The following is a 19,261-nucleotide window of genomic DNA, read 5'->3' as shown; positions in this document are numbered from 1 at the left end:
CACCGTTTGGAAGTGGAGGACAAGTGATCGACATAGACGCGGAGGAAGTTGTCCATCGTTTGTTTCAACAAAATATACAGAAGGCGGCTGAGGATCTGTGATATTCTCACCCTCTGGATGATCTCTGTGTAGACATAATAAAAACAAATTTAATAAGGACGTCTACCGAGAGAAAGAGAGACTAAAGTTTGTTACAACTTACGGATTCGTGGGATTAGCAGAGTCGAGAGCATCCCGAGTGTACTTTCAGGAATCACCGCTGGAGGATCTACGTTATTCTCAACTGCGTCACCATTTATTTCCATCTCCGGCAGGAGTCCAGCGTTGAAAATGCGGTTCAATCTGAGGGATCAAAATAGAGTCAGCATATAACAAAGAGGATAAGATGTAATAAACTGAGAATTGAATAAAAATTGGTAATTTCCAAACTCCGGCGAACGCAACTACGGTTAAACATAGAACTCCGGCCAGTAAGTGACAAAAGATGAAGATGTCGACCATGACTAGGAGAGATGAAGAAGTCGACCATTAACGCACCCCAAAATTAAAAGTTATTCAGTTCAAAATAATTTAAAATTCCTCAGAAAAAAACATGAAAAGACCGGACATAGAGAAAAAAAAAACAAAAATATAGATTTCTAGAGATTTTTCCATTCGATGGTTGGAGGGTACAAATGTATTTTTATCTATTAGATGTGGTATTCCCCAAAAGGACTGAACCAATGTGGTAGAATGCATAACTTTTGTTTCTGAATGTGGTACATTAGTTAAAAAACTCAAATAAAAATAACTTCGGGTTTTTTTTGGCATTTTTCCCCTATTTAAAGTAAATAATTAGTACAAGACAATATTTTACCAATAGAATGTTATGCTAACTTTTTCTTTCTTAACATGTGCTTTAGCTTGCAGAGATACATAGATTCCGAAAACTTTTTAATATATATGATTCATAGATGTATAAAGGTTAGTCAAAGTAATGAATCAGAAAATTTCGGAAAATAAGATAAGGAACCTAGATAACAATAGCTGGACTAAGAACATGGATAGAAGTAGAACAATGGGTAAAGTGTATATTTCGCTCCCAATACTACATGATATGATTAAGAACATAAAAACTTGAAAATATTCAGTCACGAGGACCTATTAGGTAGCATTAAAGTAAAGAAACATAGTAATAGATTAGATACTTGAAATCTAGTATAAGATAAGAATAGAGAACCAAAACTTGGAGACTTTTGAAAGCGTGGGACGAAAAAGTAAGAAATACTCAAGCATGCGTCTCGAAATATGAAATATATAGTTTATTTATTTTCTGATCCACATCTTTATGTCACGTTTGCGGTTTGCATATAGTCATATACTCCGTTTAAGTGAAACCTCAATACTACAGTTCTCTTCATGTGACACAAAGTCCACAATAAAAGAGAAAATGATCGAACAATCATATTACTCCGAGGCTCAAAGGATTAGTATCGGTGAATGAGTTGCTTACATGCATCTGGATTCTTGGAATAATACTCGGCCTCAGACTGTTACAAAATTTTTGAAAAATAATATAACAATAGATTAGTGCCTTATGTACTTTTAGTTACCAGTACTGTATGTAAATCAGTATAATGGAATCTAAAAGATGATAGCGTTACCTTACGGACTGCTTTTATGGCAACTACAAGCTTTTGTCCGAGCAGTTCATGGAGAACTTCATCTTTGTCCAGAGCTTCAACAGCTTCTGAGAGCGATTCTGGAAGCCTGCTCAATGTAGCAGCAACATCTGCCGGATTTACATCTGTTTCGTTGAACAAATTGTTAGATCCCACATTAGATGTTATACGTGACCTAAAGTTACATATAACGAAAATGGACCGATCCATATATCGCCTAGAATGTTTTGAAAAGTAGGTAATGTATTTTGAAGGATGTGAAAAAACTTCATCCGAACAACTCAAGATCGAAAGATTTCATCTAAGACTAAATAAATGAAAATGAGTAACAGATAAATTTGTAGGTACCTATTCCATTAGGTAGTTTGAGATGTCGTCGGAGACCATCAATACCGGCAGCCATTATAGCAGCCAAACCAAAGTGAGGATTTGCGGAGCCATCAAAAGTCTTGATCTCAAAGTTTGTAAATATTCCATCAGGAGTTCCTGGTGGAGAAGCTGTTCTTATAGCCGCTTCACGGTTTTCCTTGCCCCAGCATTGGAATGCTCCACTCCATGTATTAGGTTGGAGCCGATCATAGCTGAAGTTTTAGTTAAAAATATTGCAACTTTTAGCAACAACTTGAGGAAGTTACTAAAAAAAGAATGGTTCTAGAGTTACCTGTTTGGGAGTGGAGCTATAATTGCTACAATTGAAGGAAGGTGAAACAGAACTCCAGCCATGAACTCTTCACCAACGGAGGAGATTCCAAGAGCAGATGACTTATCAGATGCCGGGAAGACATTTTCACCGTTTTTCCAAAGACTTAGATGTACATGTGATCCAGAACCAATGTCACATAAATCATACCTATGAAAACACACAGAAATGCATTCTTAATAAACTTTGCGGTTAAAGGGTATTATAACTTTAGTGTGGGAAAGAGACTAACATACTTTGGAACAAAGGTCGCAAGCAATCCATGTTTCCTTGCAACCGATCTTACAACTTCACGTGTGTAAACCAAATTGTCGGCAGCATGAGATGCAACAGTGTGACCGAGAGATAGTTCAAACTGACCTTTCCCGGATTCAGCATGAAACTATGACAAAATATATATACATGTCAAGACACATGATACAGACTGATCATTATGAAATGAAATGATTATAAAACTGTTTGGTAACCTGTTCAACTGTGATGTTCAAGGACTCGAGTGCGGGTACAATTTCATGGAAAATCGGAGATGCAGCATCGAATGAGGATGCAGAGCAGTAAGGACCAAAGTCAAAAGGCACATACTCTTCTTTCCCTTCCCTTCAAATAATGTTGGGTAGGACTAGTGTTAAGATTATGAAAATGATTGGACTGAACAAGAAAACCAAGATTCAGGAAACTTATAGTGGCATACATACCGGACAACATTCTTGAGGAGATAAAACTCATTCTCAAAACCAGCGTTCATTACCTAAAAGCCAAGGAGACTTTGAGTTTTAGCAACCAAAAAGCCAATAAAAGTTTCCATAGAGAGAGTTTATGAAGATTTTTTACCAAGTCAAATTCATCTTTGAGAACTTTTGTGACCCTTCTTAAGGTTTCTCTTGGACAGTATTCCCATGCTTCACCAGGCTTTAAGTACATGTCACCTAAAACCATGCTCTCTTGCTTTGTCCTAACGGTAAATATGATACGGTAACAAATAAGAAAAGAAGGTATGTAAAAAGTTAAGCTGCAAAGGGATCGGACATGAGTTAAGTACCAAGGTATTGTATGCTTGGTTGATAGATCTGGAACCAGTCTAATCTCACCCACACCGGTCAAATTAGACCCTTCTGCTGGTCCATCAGCAAATGAAGTCATCCCCATTGTTACAACAGTCAGACCAACGCCGTTCTTCTTCACGCTACTGTTAAAACGATGTGCTTGAACAGCCTGAAACAATACAATAAACATAATTCTTGTCAATGTGAGAAACATATGTTTTTTCTTCAGAAGAAAGAAAAAAAAAAAAAAAAAAAAAACTCACACGGCATCTATGTTGTCCAGATGTATCAACCCAAATAATGCGTACGAAAGAACTACTATCTTCTTGCACATCAGGCTCCTTCATCTCTAATTTGGGAGATACTATACTTTGTGGACTAGAAGAATTTGTCTTTAAATCAAGCTTATAAAATTCAATCGAATTTCTTGAAAAAATATCTTTAGCTGCATCAATAGCTTCCATGAGTGAGAGATCACCACTGGCACAAGCATCACGCAGAACTAAGAAGATGACCTCTCGTGCTTTCTTTGCACCTGCCAAAAACACAGAGAGCTTTGTTTAAGACTAAAGCGAGGAGATTTCAAGTTTCAAAATTTATAAACAGGATTAAAACATATATAAGCATGTTACAAACTATACAAAAGAGGTAGTAACTTGAGCTAACCTAAATAGTATGTCTCAGGAGATGCATACCCATCAGTGCTGAACATAACCTGCAATATATCCTAATGCTTAGCATTTTTCTATGACTCATGAACAACAACAATGATAAAGCAAGTAAAGAGATAAAGAAACTTAGCAATGTTAACATGCTGCATTTAGTAATTACCTTCTTCGTTGGCGCTAAGTCAAGGAGCTCTTTAACTGAAGACACCATACCATGGACACTAAGCTTTGGAACCGCCAACCCGAAATCAAGGTAAACCTTAAGGAACAAAAAGAGATTGATAGAAAAATAAGTTAACGACTAGACATAATTTTACAGATTAATTGAAATGGGATGAAGTAAACCTGAGGATAAACTGAAGACAGAAACGATGCTTCCTTTGAGAATGGATAAGCTGCATGAAGAAGAACAATACGACACTTTGCAAATCTTTTGTCTTCAAGAAGGGTTCTAAGGTGAAGAGGATTTGACAACCTCAAATCCAAATCCCTGTCACCAAAACTGGCTCAAACAACAAAAGAAAAAGAGATTTTTCATTACTACAAACCTCAGAACATGAGTTTCTGATTCTATGTATAGCACAGAACAAATCCTCAAAAGCTTACTGCACACTTCAACCTCACTAAATATTCATGTTTGTTTAATGAAAAAAGAATCAGACTTTACTAACATCAATCACAAAGACCCTCACAGAGACCAAAACTTGCATACATACCCTGTGTGAATCTGCAAGGGCAAGTCGCAACGTTCAGTTAACTCCAAACTACAAGTAACAATGTAATCAATCAAGCCTTTGTTTCCAATGCGGACGGGGCTTCCAGCTGCAGTAACAACAGGGTTTAAGGTGTAAAACAACAGCTATGTTATACTTCCTGATGGACTAATGTGCAAACCGTCTTACCTTGCAAGACTTCAGCAAGGCCTTTCTCAGCAACTTCTTTACTCACATGAGTATCAATATCCAAACCGCTACGATAAGCAGCAATAGTTTTTAAAGCAACAATCTCTGGAACAAGCGTGACACCAAAGTAGTCAAGGTAAACCAACACTAGTGAATATATAGTCACATTCACTAAGAGTGTGTATTAAAAAAAGTAAGATAAAGGTAAAGGATATGAATTTAATCTTTCAACAAAGGCTCTTGTGAAAGAATCCAAACTCCAAGTGGAAGAAGCATCAGTAGGACTCTCCTCATCGAGGATTTGCTCAGCAAGAGTTTCGATACGCAAGACTCGACCAACAAAAGGAACAAAGTTTCTATGCCAGTCAATGTCATGTTTCTTGTCAAGCTTCAATCCATCATCAATGAGCAGAGCAGAGATACGAGCTTCTTGAAAACACTTGGAAGTAAAAGATTCCAAACCAGAGGTCTTACGATGTTCCTCAATTGCTTCTAACGATACTTGAGTGCCATAAAGTTGAGCAATCTCCCTCAAGTTCCTCTGTTTTTCATTCATACAACCAAAAAAAAACACATCCATACCAATGAATCAAGCTAAACACGTCGGCGTTTTAAGAGGGTATTGATTGACAACACAGTAGACATCGGTCGTGTGTATACCTTGAAGGAGAGAGAATGAGGAGCGAAGGTCAAGGCTTCGCCGTTGGCCTCGGAGAAAGTTCCGATGAACGGGAAAGACGAGTCAAGAGAGACAATGTTGTGTGCGTGACCATCGACGAGCTCTATTCCCTCTATTGCTTCTTTTAACTCCTTAAACTCCATCTCTCTATCTCTGTCTTAAGTCACAATCAAACTCTCGATTACTTGATTGGTGTTGTTGTTCTTCTTCTTACAGTCTTCACAGTTTGTTTACTACAGGAGGAACTTGTTTAAACTTTAAAGCATGAGTGAAAGTTTCCAACTTTGCCTCTTCTTTTGTTGTCTGATTTGGTCGGTGGCCAATGCGTTTGACCTTTCAGTTCACACGGCGGCGTGTCTAAAGGAGAGTGATGGACACGTGACAACGTGACCAACAGTTAGCCTCCACGTGTCGTTGATTGTGCGGATAACATTCTTGCAACTTTTTCATTTTTCAATTCCGGTTCGCGTCACATCTCCAAATTCCGGTTGGTCCCCAAATAAGTGAGTCCTAACTCCTATGTTAAAACAAATTCAAAATTGGGAAAAATTTTCATTTGGTTTTCTATTATTTCAAATTACATAACATTGGCAAACAAAACAAATAATATAGTGATTTGCTTGACACACTATTTTTTTTTGTTTTAAGATCTTTTTACCAATTTTGTAGGAGTAAATTACAAACGATACTCTAATTTAAGATCTTTATTGTAGGATGAATATATATTTTAGAGAAATTGACAGCAGTAACCAACAAAAAAAACTTTAATTCATTCTTTAACTATTCTAACCATCACTCTATAATATTTTTTATATTTTCTATAATAATGACAGTTTTCTTCATATGATATTATGAAGAGCTAAACACACACTCTCTCACGTGTATTCCCTCGTCCTCCCTTTTTTTTCTTTCTTTCTTTATTTTTCTCATTTTCTTGTTTATCTCTTATTTATTCATTTATACTTTATAATAAAATCTAGGGCAATTCTCATAAATCTATTTACACAAATTATTTGGATTTCACAATCTTACTTAAAAATAAACATTTTCTTTGTTATTTGATTTTTTAATCAAACAACTTTAACTCAATATGTAACTAAAATAATGTAATTATTTATTCTATTATTCTATAATACAATAATATTCTATTACATTTTCTTAAAATATATATATATATATATATATGTTCTATTAATTTAATTTCCATGTAATCTTATTTTAGTATGTGCCTAATTTAATAGTTTGGGTTCTTTATGTTGTATCCCTTAAGGTATATTGTAATTTATTCGGATATTGTATATTTCTTAGGAAACATGCTTGTTTCATAATTCTTCATTTCATTTCACCATCATTACCAATACCATCAATTTATTTTATGAAAAATGTTTCATTCTATACTATTTATTTTTGTTCTATACTATTTCATTAAGGTGTTGTAAAAAACATTATTCTATATATTACATGTGCGTATGTCATTCACCGATATCATCTCTAGTCTTTTTATATTGGCCAATGGTTATTCACTTATTTTTTTGATATAATGTGTTATTTCTTCATTAGTTTTATCTGTAAGGTTATTGAGCAAAATTGTTCTTTATTGGCCAATGGCTAGGGTTGATAATGAAACATAAATGTTTACTTGTTAGTTAGGGTTTAGAAAGTTCTATCTTGTAGAGTTTATAATTTCTAAAAAAAATCTCTTTAATATTAGTCAAAAGGTTTAAAATGGAACATAAATATATACTTATCCGTTTGGGTTTACAAATTTCTACTTTGTAAGGTTTAGTTTTCCAAAAGAAAAATACTTAGGTGAACCTTTCTGTTCACCTCCTTTTTTTCCTTATATACGTTATTTTATAAGAAGGTGAATCATCCAAAAACATTTTTTACCACTATACAAAGAGTAACAATTTTGTAGGATTGAGTTATATTTAGCATTTAATACAGGAAAACACTACAGCTACTTAACTATTAAACTAGTCTCTTCCATAAAACGGATGCAACATAATTAGAAGTTATGTTACTGATTTGACAATTGATACTTTAAGACACTAAACTGATGCACCAACAGAAGTAGGTGCCACATATCCTTCCCCTCTCAAAACACCCCCCCCCCCCCCCCCCCCCCCCCCAATCTTATACATGGGAGTATAATGGTAATATTACTATACCTTTTAGTTACTTACTTAATTTTGAGAGGAGAAGTAACTAAAATCCTCAGAGACCTGAACCTGTGCGTAATATCAAAATATATATTAACCATTTGATTACTTAAGATATTAACTATTTTTCGATATTACGCACAGGTTCAAGTTTTTGGGGATTGTTGCGGATTCATCCCTTGGTCGAAGAAAGACGCTTTTTCTATCATGCCTAATGGCTTTTGTCACGACATTTTCTATCTCCTTCTCTCCAAACATATGGATCTATGCACTCTTGCGTTTCATGAATGGGTTTTTCAGATCAGGAATAGGGCCATGTTGTGTTGTACTCGCGACTGAGACGGTTGGTAAAAAGTGGAGAGGCCAAACTGGGCAATATGTTTCTTTGCATTGGGACTTTTGTCGTTGCCACTGATGGCATATTTCGAAAGGTATTCATGGAGAAATCTGTACCGGACTATGTCTTATCTTCTTATTGCGTTTGACAATATTCTTGTAGATAAGTTGGATTGAAATTCCAAAACTGTTCACAATCCTGAGCGCAATACTGTATGGATAAATCAGAGCAAAGAGCTCATAAGAGAGGGGGAATGGTGAAAGATCACCAACTGATCGATCCTTCCACATTCGAACAAATGCTATTATTCACAATGAAATTGTTTATGAGAAATATCTTATTTTCCATAAAAGTGGATGAAAAAACAAATTCTATGTTGTTGAAACTTTTTAAAATATACCTATTATGATATACATATTTTTAACTAATTTCACTGATTTTAATACGAAATAATTAAATTAAAAAATAGCAAAACATATGCAAAATATTGACAAAACATAAGTAAAATATTTCTATGTAAATATTTTTATTACAAATAAAATAGATTCTCAATTATTGTCACATTAGCATTTTGTTAGTTCATTATAAAAGTCTTTCCGTAGAAAATTTAAATACAAATTCTCAAGTTTTATGTGGTTTTTTATCTTCTTTATAAACATATAATATACATATATATAAAGTTGGTTTTTCTCTCTTCTTCTTCCTCCACCTCATCACTCTTATTTTTAATTTTAACAAATTAATCCACATCATAAAAAGAACATAAAATCTAAAGTTAATGCATCCATTAATTCATTCATTTTTGTAATATTTTATTATTATTAAAAAATAATTTAAACTAAAATATTCACCAAAAACGTAATGAACAAAAAATACAACCAAAAAAATATCAAAGTAAAATATGAATAGATATTACATAAATATAAAATTAGATATTTCTATCATAACATATAATATTTGTGTAAATATTTGTAAAAGACTAGAAATAATAGAAAAATAAAGCTATCATATATTTAATGGGACAATAATTACTTTCAAGAGTTACAATTATTAGGATAAAGAAAATAAGGGTGTTTTAAAAAAATAAACACCAAAATTTAAAGGTTTTTAAATCAAGAGGTTATTCAATTCTTGGTGTTAAATTATAAATTCATATTATTGATTAATATCGGTGTATATTATTATTTTCAATTATAATATAATATAATTAATATATATATACCTTGAGACTATATTTGTTAATGTTAAATTATAAATTCATGTTACCGATTAAAACCATAAGGATTTGGTGCATATTATTATTTAGAATTCTAAATAATATAAATATTTAGAATATTTTGAGTGATCTTTGTTATTTTTTGTTTTCAAAATTGAAAAATGGTGAAATTTGTTTAACAAAGGTATATCCCAAAAAGAAGAAAATATTAATCAAGTGCTTAAAAATTAAAATAATGTATATATTTAATAGAAATGTATAAGGTTACTTAAAATAAAACATATTAAAGAAAAGTTATTTTGAAAATCACACACACCAAAAACAAAATAGTGAAAAATAGAAAGAAGAAATTTGAGAAAGCTATTTGCAATTAAAAAAAATTATAAAAGTAGTGGTAGATTGTAGAATTTTAATTAAATTTTAAAAGAATTCTATTTTTGTATCAATACATATATTTAAAAGTTAGAGTAATCTTATGAGTTTGTAGATTTAGGAGAATCGATATGAAAGAACACTATATAGAAACATAGGAGACTATAAATATTTTAAAGTAGAAAAAATTATATATGTGAACATAATTTTTCTTTTGTTAAACAGTTAAAATAAAATATAATATATGATGTTACATTATGATGTTTATAGATATAAACGAGTCCAATTATGAGATTCATTTCTAGGAAGCAAAATTTACGTTTATTACAACACTGTCAAAGAAACTTCACGACAAAGGATGAATATATTCTCTAAAATTTTTTACGTCTATGTTAGTATGTAATGATCACTCAACCGATATAAAAAAGTATTGGAAGATGAAAAATAGTTATGTTTCATCTTCATAATCAATAGATGCAAGAGATGACAAGTGTATATCGAAAAATATACCGAAAAATAAAGAAAAAATTAATTGTGAAAATGTTAAAAATATATAAGTTATATACCGCTTAATAAAATAAATTTTGATATCTATATAGATTTATATTTTTAATATGAATAATTATATTATATTTAACGGTTTTCATTAATAATAAAAAATTTATAGTCCGGCGTAATGCGCGGGTTATAAATTTAGTTTCTGATTAAAACCTTGAACCGGAAAATGTGTTAGATAAAATGATATAAAGTATGAACTACTAGTTGAATTTTTTTTTTTTTTTTGTCATCTGAATTTGTACTAATCCAAAATTGGAACCAAGAGTGTTACAAAAAGGCTAACAGCTACCAATTACAGAAAGAGACAAGCCTATCTTAATTTCCCCCACAACAACCTGATGGGTTCTATACAGATTTTAAAGAAGTCTCATATACCAGGGCGACAAACTATACCCTATCACCAAAAAAGTTCACTATATCCAAGGAACTTTCTTCCAAAAAGCAAACAATCAAACACAGGACATACCTCTTTCTTCAATGAAAACACCACGGAGCCAATTCGGGAAACCTCTGGCCACATAAGATTGATTTCTCATATCTGTAGTGACACTTTGGGCTACAAGGTTTTTTGAAGCGACTCAAAAAACTACTGGTTGAATTTAATCTATTCGAAAAATTGAAAATTATATAAATTAAATTAAATCGGAATGTAAATCAAAACTAAAACCACATCAAACCATTCACTATAAATCATATATATAAAAGTAGAGTTAATTCTCATTTTTCTAAATATAATTTTTCATCATTTCTCTTCCTATAAATACTCATTACCTTATTCTCTTAGTCTATCATTCTTTCATTCTCTCATCTTCTTTCACTACTTTCAAATCTCTTTTTTTCTCTTCCTATAAATACTCATTATCTTATTCTCTTAGTCTATCACTCTTTCATTCTCTCATCTTCTTCCACTACTCTCAAATCTTTTTTTTGTTTTGTTTTGTTTTGTTTTGTATTTTTTTTGTTATTGTTGTTGTATGTGTTATAAAAAATCAAATCAAATATCATTGTAAAAGCTTAGTTTTAGAGTTTGTATGATATGTATATCTTATATATTTATTTTAATCTTTTAAAATGTTTATCTCTATTTTCTATTTTATATTAACATCTTATAAATCATTATTTTCATACTTCCTTACAATATTCACCACACAATAAGATCATAAAGTTGAAATGATCCATATGTAATTATCTATTATGTCTCTGGTTATCTCACATATTCATGTATCAATTTTAATAATTTATAAAAATCAATATAATATTTAAAGATCAATATAATTACCCATTTATCAATTTATAAAGACTATTTTGTTTTGTGATCCAATTGATAAATCTGCAGAGATCAATATAATATATATATTTTTTATGATTTGAGGTTTTTGAAAACAAAAAGAACATAATTAAACAATTGGTTTTTTGTGTCTTTAATCAAAAAAAAAATGATCTAAAAAACAAAACATATTCAACTGGACCTTAAATATAAAAATAAAATATAATTTTAAAAATATCATTTCACTAAATTCTCTAAAGATGAAACCATTAGTATGAAATCTAGCACTATAAATTAAACTGATGAGTGAAAACCAAAAAAATATAAGTCATCCTTGGGATTTTAAAAATTATTGAGATTGAAGAATTCATATAATTTTATAAGAAAACTAATTTAGTTTGTCACTTAAAAAGTAATATTTTTTATTTTGAAATATTATGTGTAAGTGTTGAGTTTATATCAACAAACAACCAAATCATGTGAATTTTGATTCAGCCACTTGGTATTCCTTTTATTTTAGGTTATAAAAAATTAAAATATTTATTTATAATTAAAGACATGTAACTCCATTTAACTCAAATGTAACTCCTATCCAATAATTGTACATTAATTCATTCCTCCTACTAACTTATTATCTTTCAAGAGAAATTATTTTTGGTTAAATTTTAATATTTTTTATTTATTTTGGTTGGCTAAACTTATTTCATATTTTGGTTGGCTAAATTAATATATTTTCTCATGTAAAATTATTATTTATAATATATTTCTCATTTCAAAGTTTAAAGCAATATATCATATATATAAAAGAAAGGTTTTGGTCTCTCCTTATTGGTTGATTTTCATTTAATGTTTTCTAATTTTTTTTATTTTTTTATTTTCTTTCTAATTGCTTTAAACAATATTTAAGATCCAGTAAACACAATAAATTTAACTCACACATTAAAATAAAATTATAACTGAAAATAAAATAAATTATGCATTAATCATATTCTACCACTCAATTTTATTCAAACACAATAAATTACTATTGTAACTCCATAGTTCTAAATGTAACTTCCATCATTTCTTATCATATAAATAAGCATTCTCTCAATCTATCATTCTCTCATATTGACATTCTTTTACTATCTCATTTTCACATTCTCTCATTCTCTTCTACAATACCTCAAATCATTTTTCGTTTTTTTTGTTATTTTTGATTTCTTATTTTTGTTGTATGGGTTGTAAAAAAAAATGAAATATCATTGTAAATTGTTAATGCTAAATTTTAAAATAGAGACTACATGATATATATTTTACATTGTTCTTATTTTAAAAGATTTATCTCCTTTATCTAATTTGGATTATTATCTTATAAGTAATCATTCTCTCTTCCTCTCCCATCAATATCAAATGTTGTTATATCTCATATGTGTTGTAAGAGTTTGATTCTATATTTTAATTTAGAAAGTATTATATATATATAGATATTACATTGTTCTATTTTTTAAAGATTCATCTCCATTATCTAATTTGTATTACCATCTTATAGTAAACATTCTCTCCTCCTCTCCTACCAATATCAAATGTTGTTATATCTCATATGTGTTGTAACTTGTAAGAGTTTGATTCTATATTTTAATGTAGAAAGTATTATATATATTTAACATTGTTTTCAATTTTTATTTTATTTATATACAAAAATATTTCTTTTATATTTCTTGCCTTTCTAATCTATTCATATTTATTTTTTAAATTTGCATAGTTAAATTTAAATTCACATATATTGGTTTTAACAAAACAATCAACTTTATTTGAGAACTAGATGTTCCTATTCATTTTTAAACGATCAATGTGTAACATATAAGCATTTTGTCTTGCAATCACAAGTTCCATTTCCATTGCTTAACTTCATGGTTAAACTATAATATATGTTGTCCTATTTGTAGGAATAACAACATACTTATTTATTTAAAAGAGCAGATGATTAAACGAAATAAATATTTCTCCAAATTTTATAATTCAATCAGTGAGTGTACTTATTACTTTGAAAAACTTTTACATTGAAGTTCATAAAATCATATAAGAAAACTAAAATACTATATCACTTCAAATTTGGAAGGAAACACTTGGTATTCCTTTTTAAAAAAGTGAAGACACATATAAAATTTATTAATATTTAACTCACTTTAAAGACATTAAAGGTCATTTAACTCAAAAATAACTTCTATCCAATAATTTCATACATTCCTCCCACAAATAATATATATATATATATATATATATATGTTCAAGATTGTATTTAAATATTACATAATTTTTTAGTTAGCTAAATTTATAGTCACATATATACAATATATATACATAAGAATTTATATTACTTATTAACACCATAATTCGACCCATTATTTGCTTAACTCAATATTGGTTTCAAAGCCAACTAAAGAAACACAGAAACGATCTTATTGATATTAGACCAAAACATGGGCATACAAACATAATCACTTATACGGAAGATATTTTTAAAAAATAACTTATTATTGCAACATCAACGTATGAAGGGTTTACATAAGCAGTTAATTAGAAAATCTATAATACAATAAATGTATTGGAAACAATATCAGTCAATGATAAGATTGGATCCTCAAAAGCAAGAAACAACAACTTCATAATTCATAAAAAATAAACGCCACAATTATACACATCTGAATGAAATGGTATAAATATATAATGTATAAATAAAAGTGACGGGAAAGCCCGTATATGCCTAATTAAAACGAAATAATACAAAAAAAAAACGAAAAAGATAAAAAAAAAACAAGAAAGTGCCAACTACACCACAACCCACGCGTTGCGTGGGGAAGCACCTAGTTATTTCTAAAAGTATAGTCATCTATTACAAACCAAGTACATCAAAATTATACTTCTTTGGTTTATCTTTATTCTTCTTCCTCTTGCTTCCTTCTTCTTTCTCTCTCATCAAAATACATAAACATCTCTCCTTTTTTTTTCTTAATCGAAAGCTTCAAAAAAAATTCACCACCACCAACACAAATCCACTCCGCCGAGTTCATCACCATCATCTCCGTAACAATTACCGCCTTCTCCATCATCTTTTATCCACCGAATTCATCACCATCACCTCCGACCACCATCTCCTATATTATCACCATCATCTTGTTTTCTCTTTTCCCAACTGCTCTACTTTTCTCATTCTCTTTATCTCCTCCAACATCAAGGCAAACATTTTTAGAGGAACTATGTGTTTTAATATTTTTACATGTATCAGCGTTTATCTATCATGTTTTTTTTAGAAAACTATTGTAATTCATAGTGCTTTTTTATATAAATGACATAATATATTCCAAAAAATGATAATATCGCATGCTTTTTCTATTTACTCCAACTAAAAATGCTATTTTGTAATATCACATGCTATTTATACGATAATTACATGCAATTTAAACATAATTCATTCTATTTTTTAAAATAACCCTATCACCACCTCTATAATTACTTTCACTCACCACCATAGACACCTCCGTAATAATTACAACCACCATCTCTTCCAACTGTAACCTCAACTTTAATTTGAGTACTCACTATGACTTAGGCTTTGAATGGCGTGGCTGATAAAAGACAGGGGACCCGCACCTACAGTTCCTCTGTCTTAAAAACACCATTCAACATTTTTCTTCTTTCTATAAAGTTACGCAGTTCTTCTGTGGACAGTTTATTTTTTTTTGTCTTTTAGTCATAAAAGCAGGAGAAACACCAGTTAATTCACCCACAGGTTTTTTGAAGCTGTCCATCGGCAGTTCAAAAATTTTGCCCACAGTTTTAAACATTTATCCTCTATATATAACACACCATTTCTTCCCTAGTTTGAAAAAAAAAAAAAAAAAACACACCATTTCTTCCCTTTTACAACCAACACAAAACAAATATTTCAAATTCCTCTCAACTCTATTTCCATTATTCATCTTCTCTCCATCAAAGGTATTTCTTATTTTATAAATAAACATTTTTTTTTAATTTATTTATTTATTGTAACATCTATTTTTTTGTGCAGAGTTTAAAGGACAATCAAAGCTTCTATTCTATCACATTTTGTTTTCACATTTTCTTGTTGAAAGGTGTGTATTTTTATTTCATAAATAAATATATTTATGTTATATAATATGTTAGTAGTTCTATTTATGTTATATATTAGTTACTTAATTTGTAGATTATTTATAAGTCTCACTTAGTTTTGTAAAATATTGTTCTTAAAAAAATTTGGAATCATTTATTTTAATCATAAGTAAAATTTACTATAAGATTTATTGTTAGATATAATATTTTATCTATAAGTTAAGATAAATAAGTTAAGATTACTTTATCATATTTATTCATAATTGTTGGGTATATTTTCTCCTAATATTAATATATAATATGAATATATATTGTATAGGATTACATGTTTAGAAAATTTTATATAAATAAATCTTTATTTACTCAGATTTAAAGACTGATAATTATTTTTATTATAGATTAAAAAATGTGCTATGAACTCAATAATTACTATCAGATAATCATTTAGAATATTATAAATGAATATATATGCATATGTCTCACATAATTTTGTAGATTATTTATAAATCTCACTTAAATTGTAGATTATTTATAAGTCTCACTTAGTTTTGTAAAATACTGTTCTAAAAAAAATTTGGAATCATTTATTTCAATCATAAGTAAAATTTACTATAAGATTTATTGTTAGATATAATAGTTTATCTAACTTAAGATAAATAAGTCATTATCAACTTTCTGGTGAGAAAATATTAGTTAGTATATATATATATATATATATATATATATATAAGTCTCTTATACTGAATATATATGCATATGTCTCACATAATTTTGTAGATTATTTATAAATCTCACTTAAATTGTAGATTATTTATAAGTCTCACTTAGTTTTGTAAAATACTGTTCTAAAAAAAATTTGGAATCATTTATTTCGATCATAAGTAAAATTTACTATAAGATTTATTGTTAGATATAATAGTTTATCTAACTTAAGATAAATAAGTCATTATCAACTTTTTGGTGAGAAAATATTAGTTAGTATTTTTAAAATTTTCTCTTATATATAATAACTAAAAATAAATTTAAAATTGTATTTGTAGGTATGGCTAACCGCAGACAAAACAGAAATTCGTCCGTGCAAGAAGATACAAATTTTCCTACAGAAACATCAGCACGGGTATAATATTTCACATTTGTCTAAGTTTTAGTTAGAATTTAAGTGCAATAAATTTTAAATGAATTTAAAACTTGTAGATCGAAGAAACTTTCAAATGGACATATAATCGAGAAAGAATATTTATTGATTTGTACGATCAAGCAATTGCCATGAATGGTTACCGCTTCAAAGATCCTACACCCCTTGGAAGAGAGTTCTTGGTTGAAAAATTCAACAAGGAGTTCAATATAAATATAAACTATTGGTTTTTCAAAGAAAAACTTAATCAACTAAAAAGAAAATACAAGAAGTACAAGCAACTTATGCAAGGTTCTACGGGAATTACGGTTGATCCTGTTACATCCATTATATCTGCATCTGATTCATGGTGGAAAGATCATGAAGTAAGTATTTAAAATATCTTTCACAATCAATATAAATTTATTAACTTTAGTATACATTAAATTTGTATACTAAAAAATTGTAATATTATTAACAGGTACGTAAGATCGTAAAATCATTTAAAAGAAAGCCGCCTGACTTTTGGGATGTGATGCAACGTTGTTTCATCTTACATGATGTACAATCACAGTCTCAGTACTCTGTGCACCAAAGAAGAGAGGAGTTAATGAATGAGGGTATAGATAATGATGAAAGTCAAGTTCCTGAGACACAAGAAAATGAAGAGGTGTATCGCGTTAATATCAACGATGAAACAGGTCCCTCTAATGAATTCACCCAGGATCATTTACAACATAATTCTCCACATGCTCCTCCAATTCATACTCCGGCTTCAAGAGTTCAACAACAAGGTGGACTAAGACGGGGAAGTAGTTCACAAAGAGGGGCAGGAAGCTCACGAATCTCTATTGGAAGTGGTTCACGCATCAGGAGGGCAAACATCACGATCACGTAGAAGAGGAGGATTATTCAACATTTGGGGAAATAAAGAAGGACCAAATTTAAATGAAAATCAGCAAAGTGATTCAGGATCTGATGATTAGTTATAACATTTGTACTTTGTTGTTAAAAGTTATGTTATGTTTTTATTATTATTGAATAATGTAATTTTCATCAATTTAATTTAGTTTAATGTTGTCTTTATAAAATTTCAGGCATTTCGTATATGTCAGTTGCGATCACAAGGTGCCCACAATCTAAACTACGATGAGAGAGTTGAGTTGTGGAATCTGGAAAATGAACAATTTGAAGAGTTAATAATTCAACCGTCACTGAGATACTATAATCGATATTTTGTAAGAGGTCCAGTGCAAACAGATAACGGTTTAGGATGGAGAAATATATGGTGTCGAGTCCAAGAAGATAATGCTGCATGTCTTCAATTACTAAGAATGTCACTTGATGTTTTTAGAGCATTTTGTGACAAGTTACAAAGGAGTTATGGGTTACAACCTACAATGAATGTAAGCATCGAAGAGGGAGTAGCCATGTTTTTACGAATATGTGGCCACAATGAAGTTCAAAGAGATGTTGGATTGAGATTTGGACGAACGCAAGAGACAGTGCAAAGAAAGTTTTTTGAAGTCCTTAGAGCAACTGAGTTACTTGCTTGTGATTATATCAAGACTCCAACGAGACAAGAACTACGTCGAATACCTGAACGACTGCAAATGGATCGAAGATATTGGCCATATTTTAGTGGATTTGTTGGAGCCATGGATGGAGTTCATGTATGTGTAAAAGTTAAACCTGAACTCCAAGGAATGTATTGGAATCGCCATGATAGAACCTCGTTTAATATAATGGGGGTATGTGATTTGAATATGCTGTTCACATATGTTTGGAATGGAGCACCGGGGTCATGTCACGATACAGCAGTTCTCACGATGGCACAAGATAGTGATGCTGAAATTTCCTTTGCCTCCTGCAGACAAATATTATGTCGTTGATTCTGGCTATCCAAATAAACAAGGTTTTTTGGCTCCTTATAGATCTTCACGGAATGGGGTTGTTAGGTATCATATGTCACAGTTCAACAATGGTCCTCCTCCTAGAAACAAACAAGAACTATTTAATCGTTGTCATGCATCACTACGTTCTGTCATTGAGAGGACATTTGGAGTTTGGAAGAAGAAATGGAGGATCCTTTGTGAGTTTCCAAGATATAACACTCATGTTCAAAAAAGAGTGGTGATGGCTACAATGGGACTACATAACTTTATCATAATTTCAAATTATTTTGATGAAGATTTTGCTGAAGTAATGGAGCATACTGATATTAGCGACACAAATTCAGAGAATGATGAAGGTGGCATGGAGACTACGGCTATAACTAATGGAGATCAAATGGCAAACATTAGAGAAAATATTGCAGATATGCTATGGGAAAATCAAAATAATATCCATTAAACTATTCTAATTTTTATTTTTATTGCATTTGGATAATTTGTGTTTAATGTTTTCAAACTTTGAAATTGTTTAGAAAATATTCTATATTAAAAAAATATATGTTTATTTTACAAGAAT

The 19,261-nt window shown here is 30.2% G+C and overlaps 1 protein-coding gene and 1 pseudogene across 2 annotated transcripts; one reads left to right on the top strand and one right to left on the bottom strand.

Annotated features, from left to right (window-relative positions):
• Nucleotides 1–1,286: 1,286 nt before the first annotated feature.
• Nucleotides 1,287–6,095, bottom strand: LOC104711876 (protein fluG). The gene is made up of 17 exons (XM_010428652.3): nucleotides 5,635–6,095; nucleotides 5,190–5,515; nucleotides 4,975–5,090; nucleotides 4,789–4,894; nucleotides 4,418–4,574; nucleotides 4,236–4,331; nucleotides 4,071–4,119; nucleotides 3,668–3,939; nucleotides 3,401–3,573; nucleotides 3,193–3,313; nucleotides 3,057–3,109; nucleotides 2,829–2,958; nucleotides 2,598–2,743; nucleotides 2,323–2,511; nucleotides 2,010–2,242; nucleotides 1,644–1,786; nucleotides 1,287–1,529 (listed from the first exon to the last, which is right to left on the bottom strand). Exons 1-17 carry the CDS (start codon nucleotides 5,794–5,796, stop codon nucleotides 1,467–1,469), a joined length of 2,535 nt encoding a protein of 844 aa, XP_010426954.2. The 5' UTR covers nucleotides 5,797–6,095; the 3' UTR covers nucleotides 1,287–1,466.
• Nucleotides 6,096–14,455: 8,360 nt separating this feature from the next.
• LOC104711875 (protein ANTAGONIST OF LIKE HETEROCHROMATIN PROTEIN 1-like) lies at nucleotides 14,456–19,144 on the top strand (annotated as a pseudogene). Its single transcript, XR_015565466.1, has 5 exons — nucleotides 14,456–15,543; nucleotides 15,617–15,680; nucleotides 16,719–16,795; nucleotides 16,873–17,178; nucleotides 17,890–19,144. The product of XR_015565466.1 is annotated as a protein ANTAGONIST OF LIKE HETEROCHROMATIN PROTEIN 1-like (transcript).
• Nucleotides 19,145–19,261: the final 117 nt, after the last annotated feature.

This window comes from Camelina sativa, chromosome 9 (genome assembly GCF_030686135.1).
Source record: "Camelina sativa cultivar CO46 ecotype springtype chromosome 9, ASM3068613v1".
NCBI classification, from domain to species: domain Eukaryota; kingdom Viridiplantae; phylum Streptophyta; class Magnoliopsida; order Brassicales; family Brassicaceae; genus Camelina; species Camelina sativa.
The sequence above is the reverse complement of the archived record's forward strand: the minus strand, read 5'-3'. Positions and strand labels throughout refer to the sequence as shown.

Bases quoted from the DNA above. Each gene is read 5' to 3' on its own strand.
- LOC104711876 (XM_010428652.3), bottom strand. From the start codon at position 5,796: ATGGAGTTTAAGGAGTTAAAAGAAGCAATAGAGGGAATAGAGCTCGTC. The intron at 2,512-2,597 runs GTATGTTAGTCT...GTGTTTTCATAG, and splicing joins CTTGCGACCTTTGTTCCAAA to GTATGATTTATGTGACATTG. The intron at 2,243-2,322 runs GTAACTCTAGAA...CTAAAACTTCAG, and splicing joins ATAGCTCCACTCCCAAACAG to CTATGATCGGCTCCAACCTA.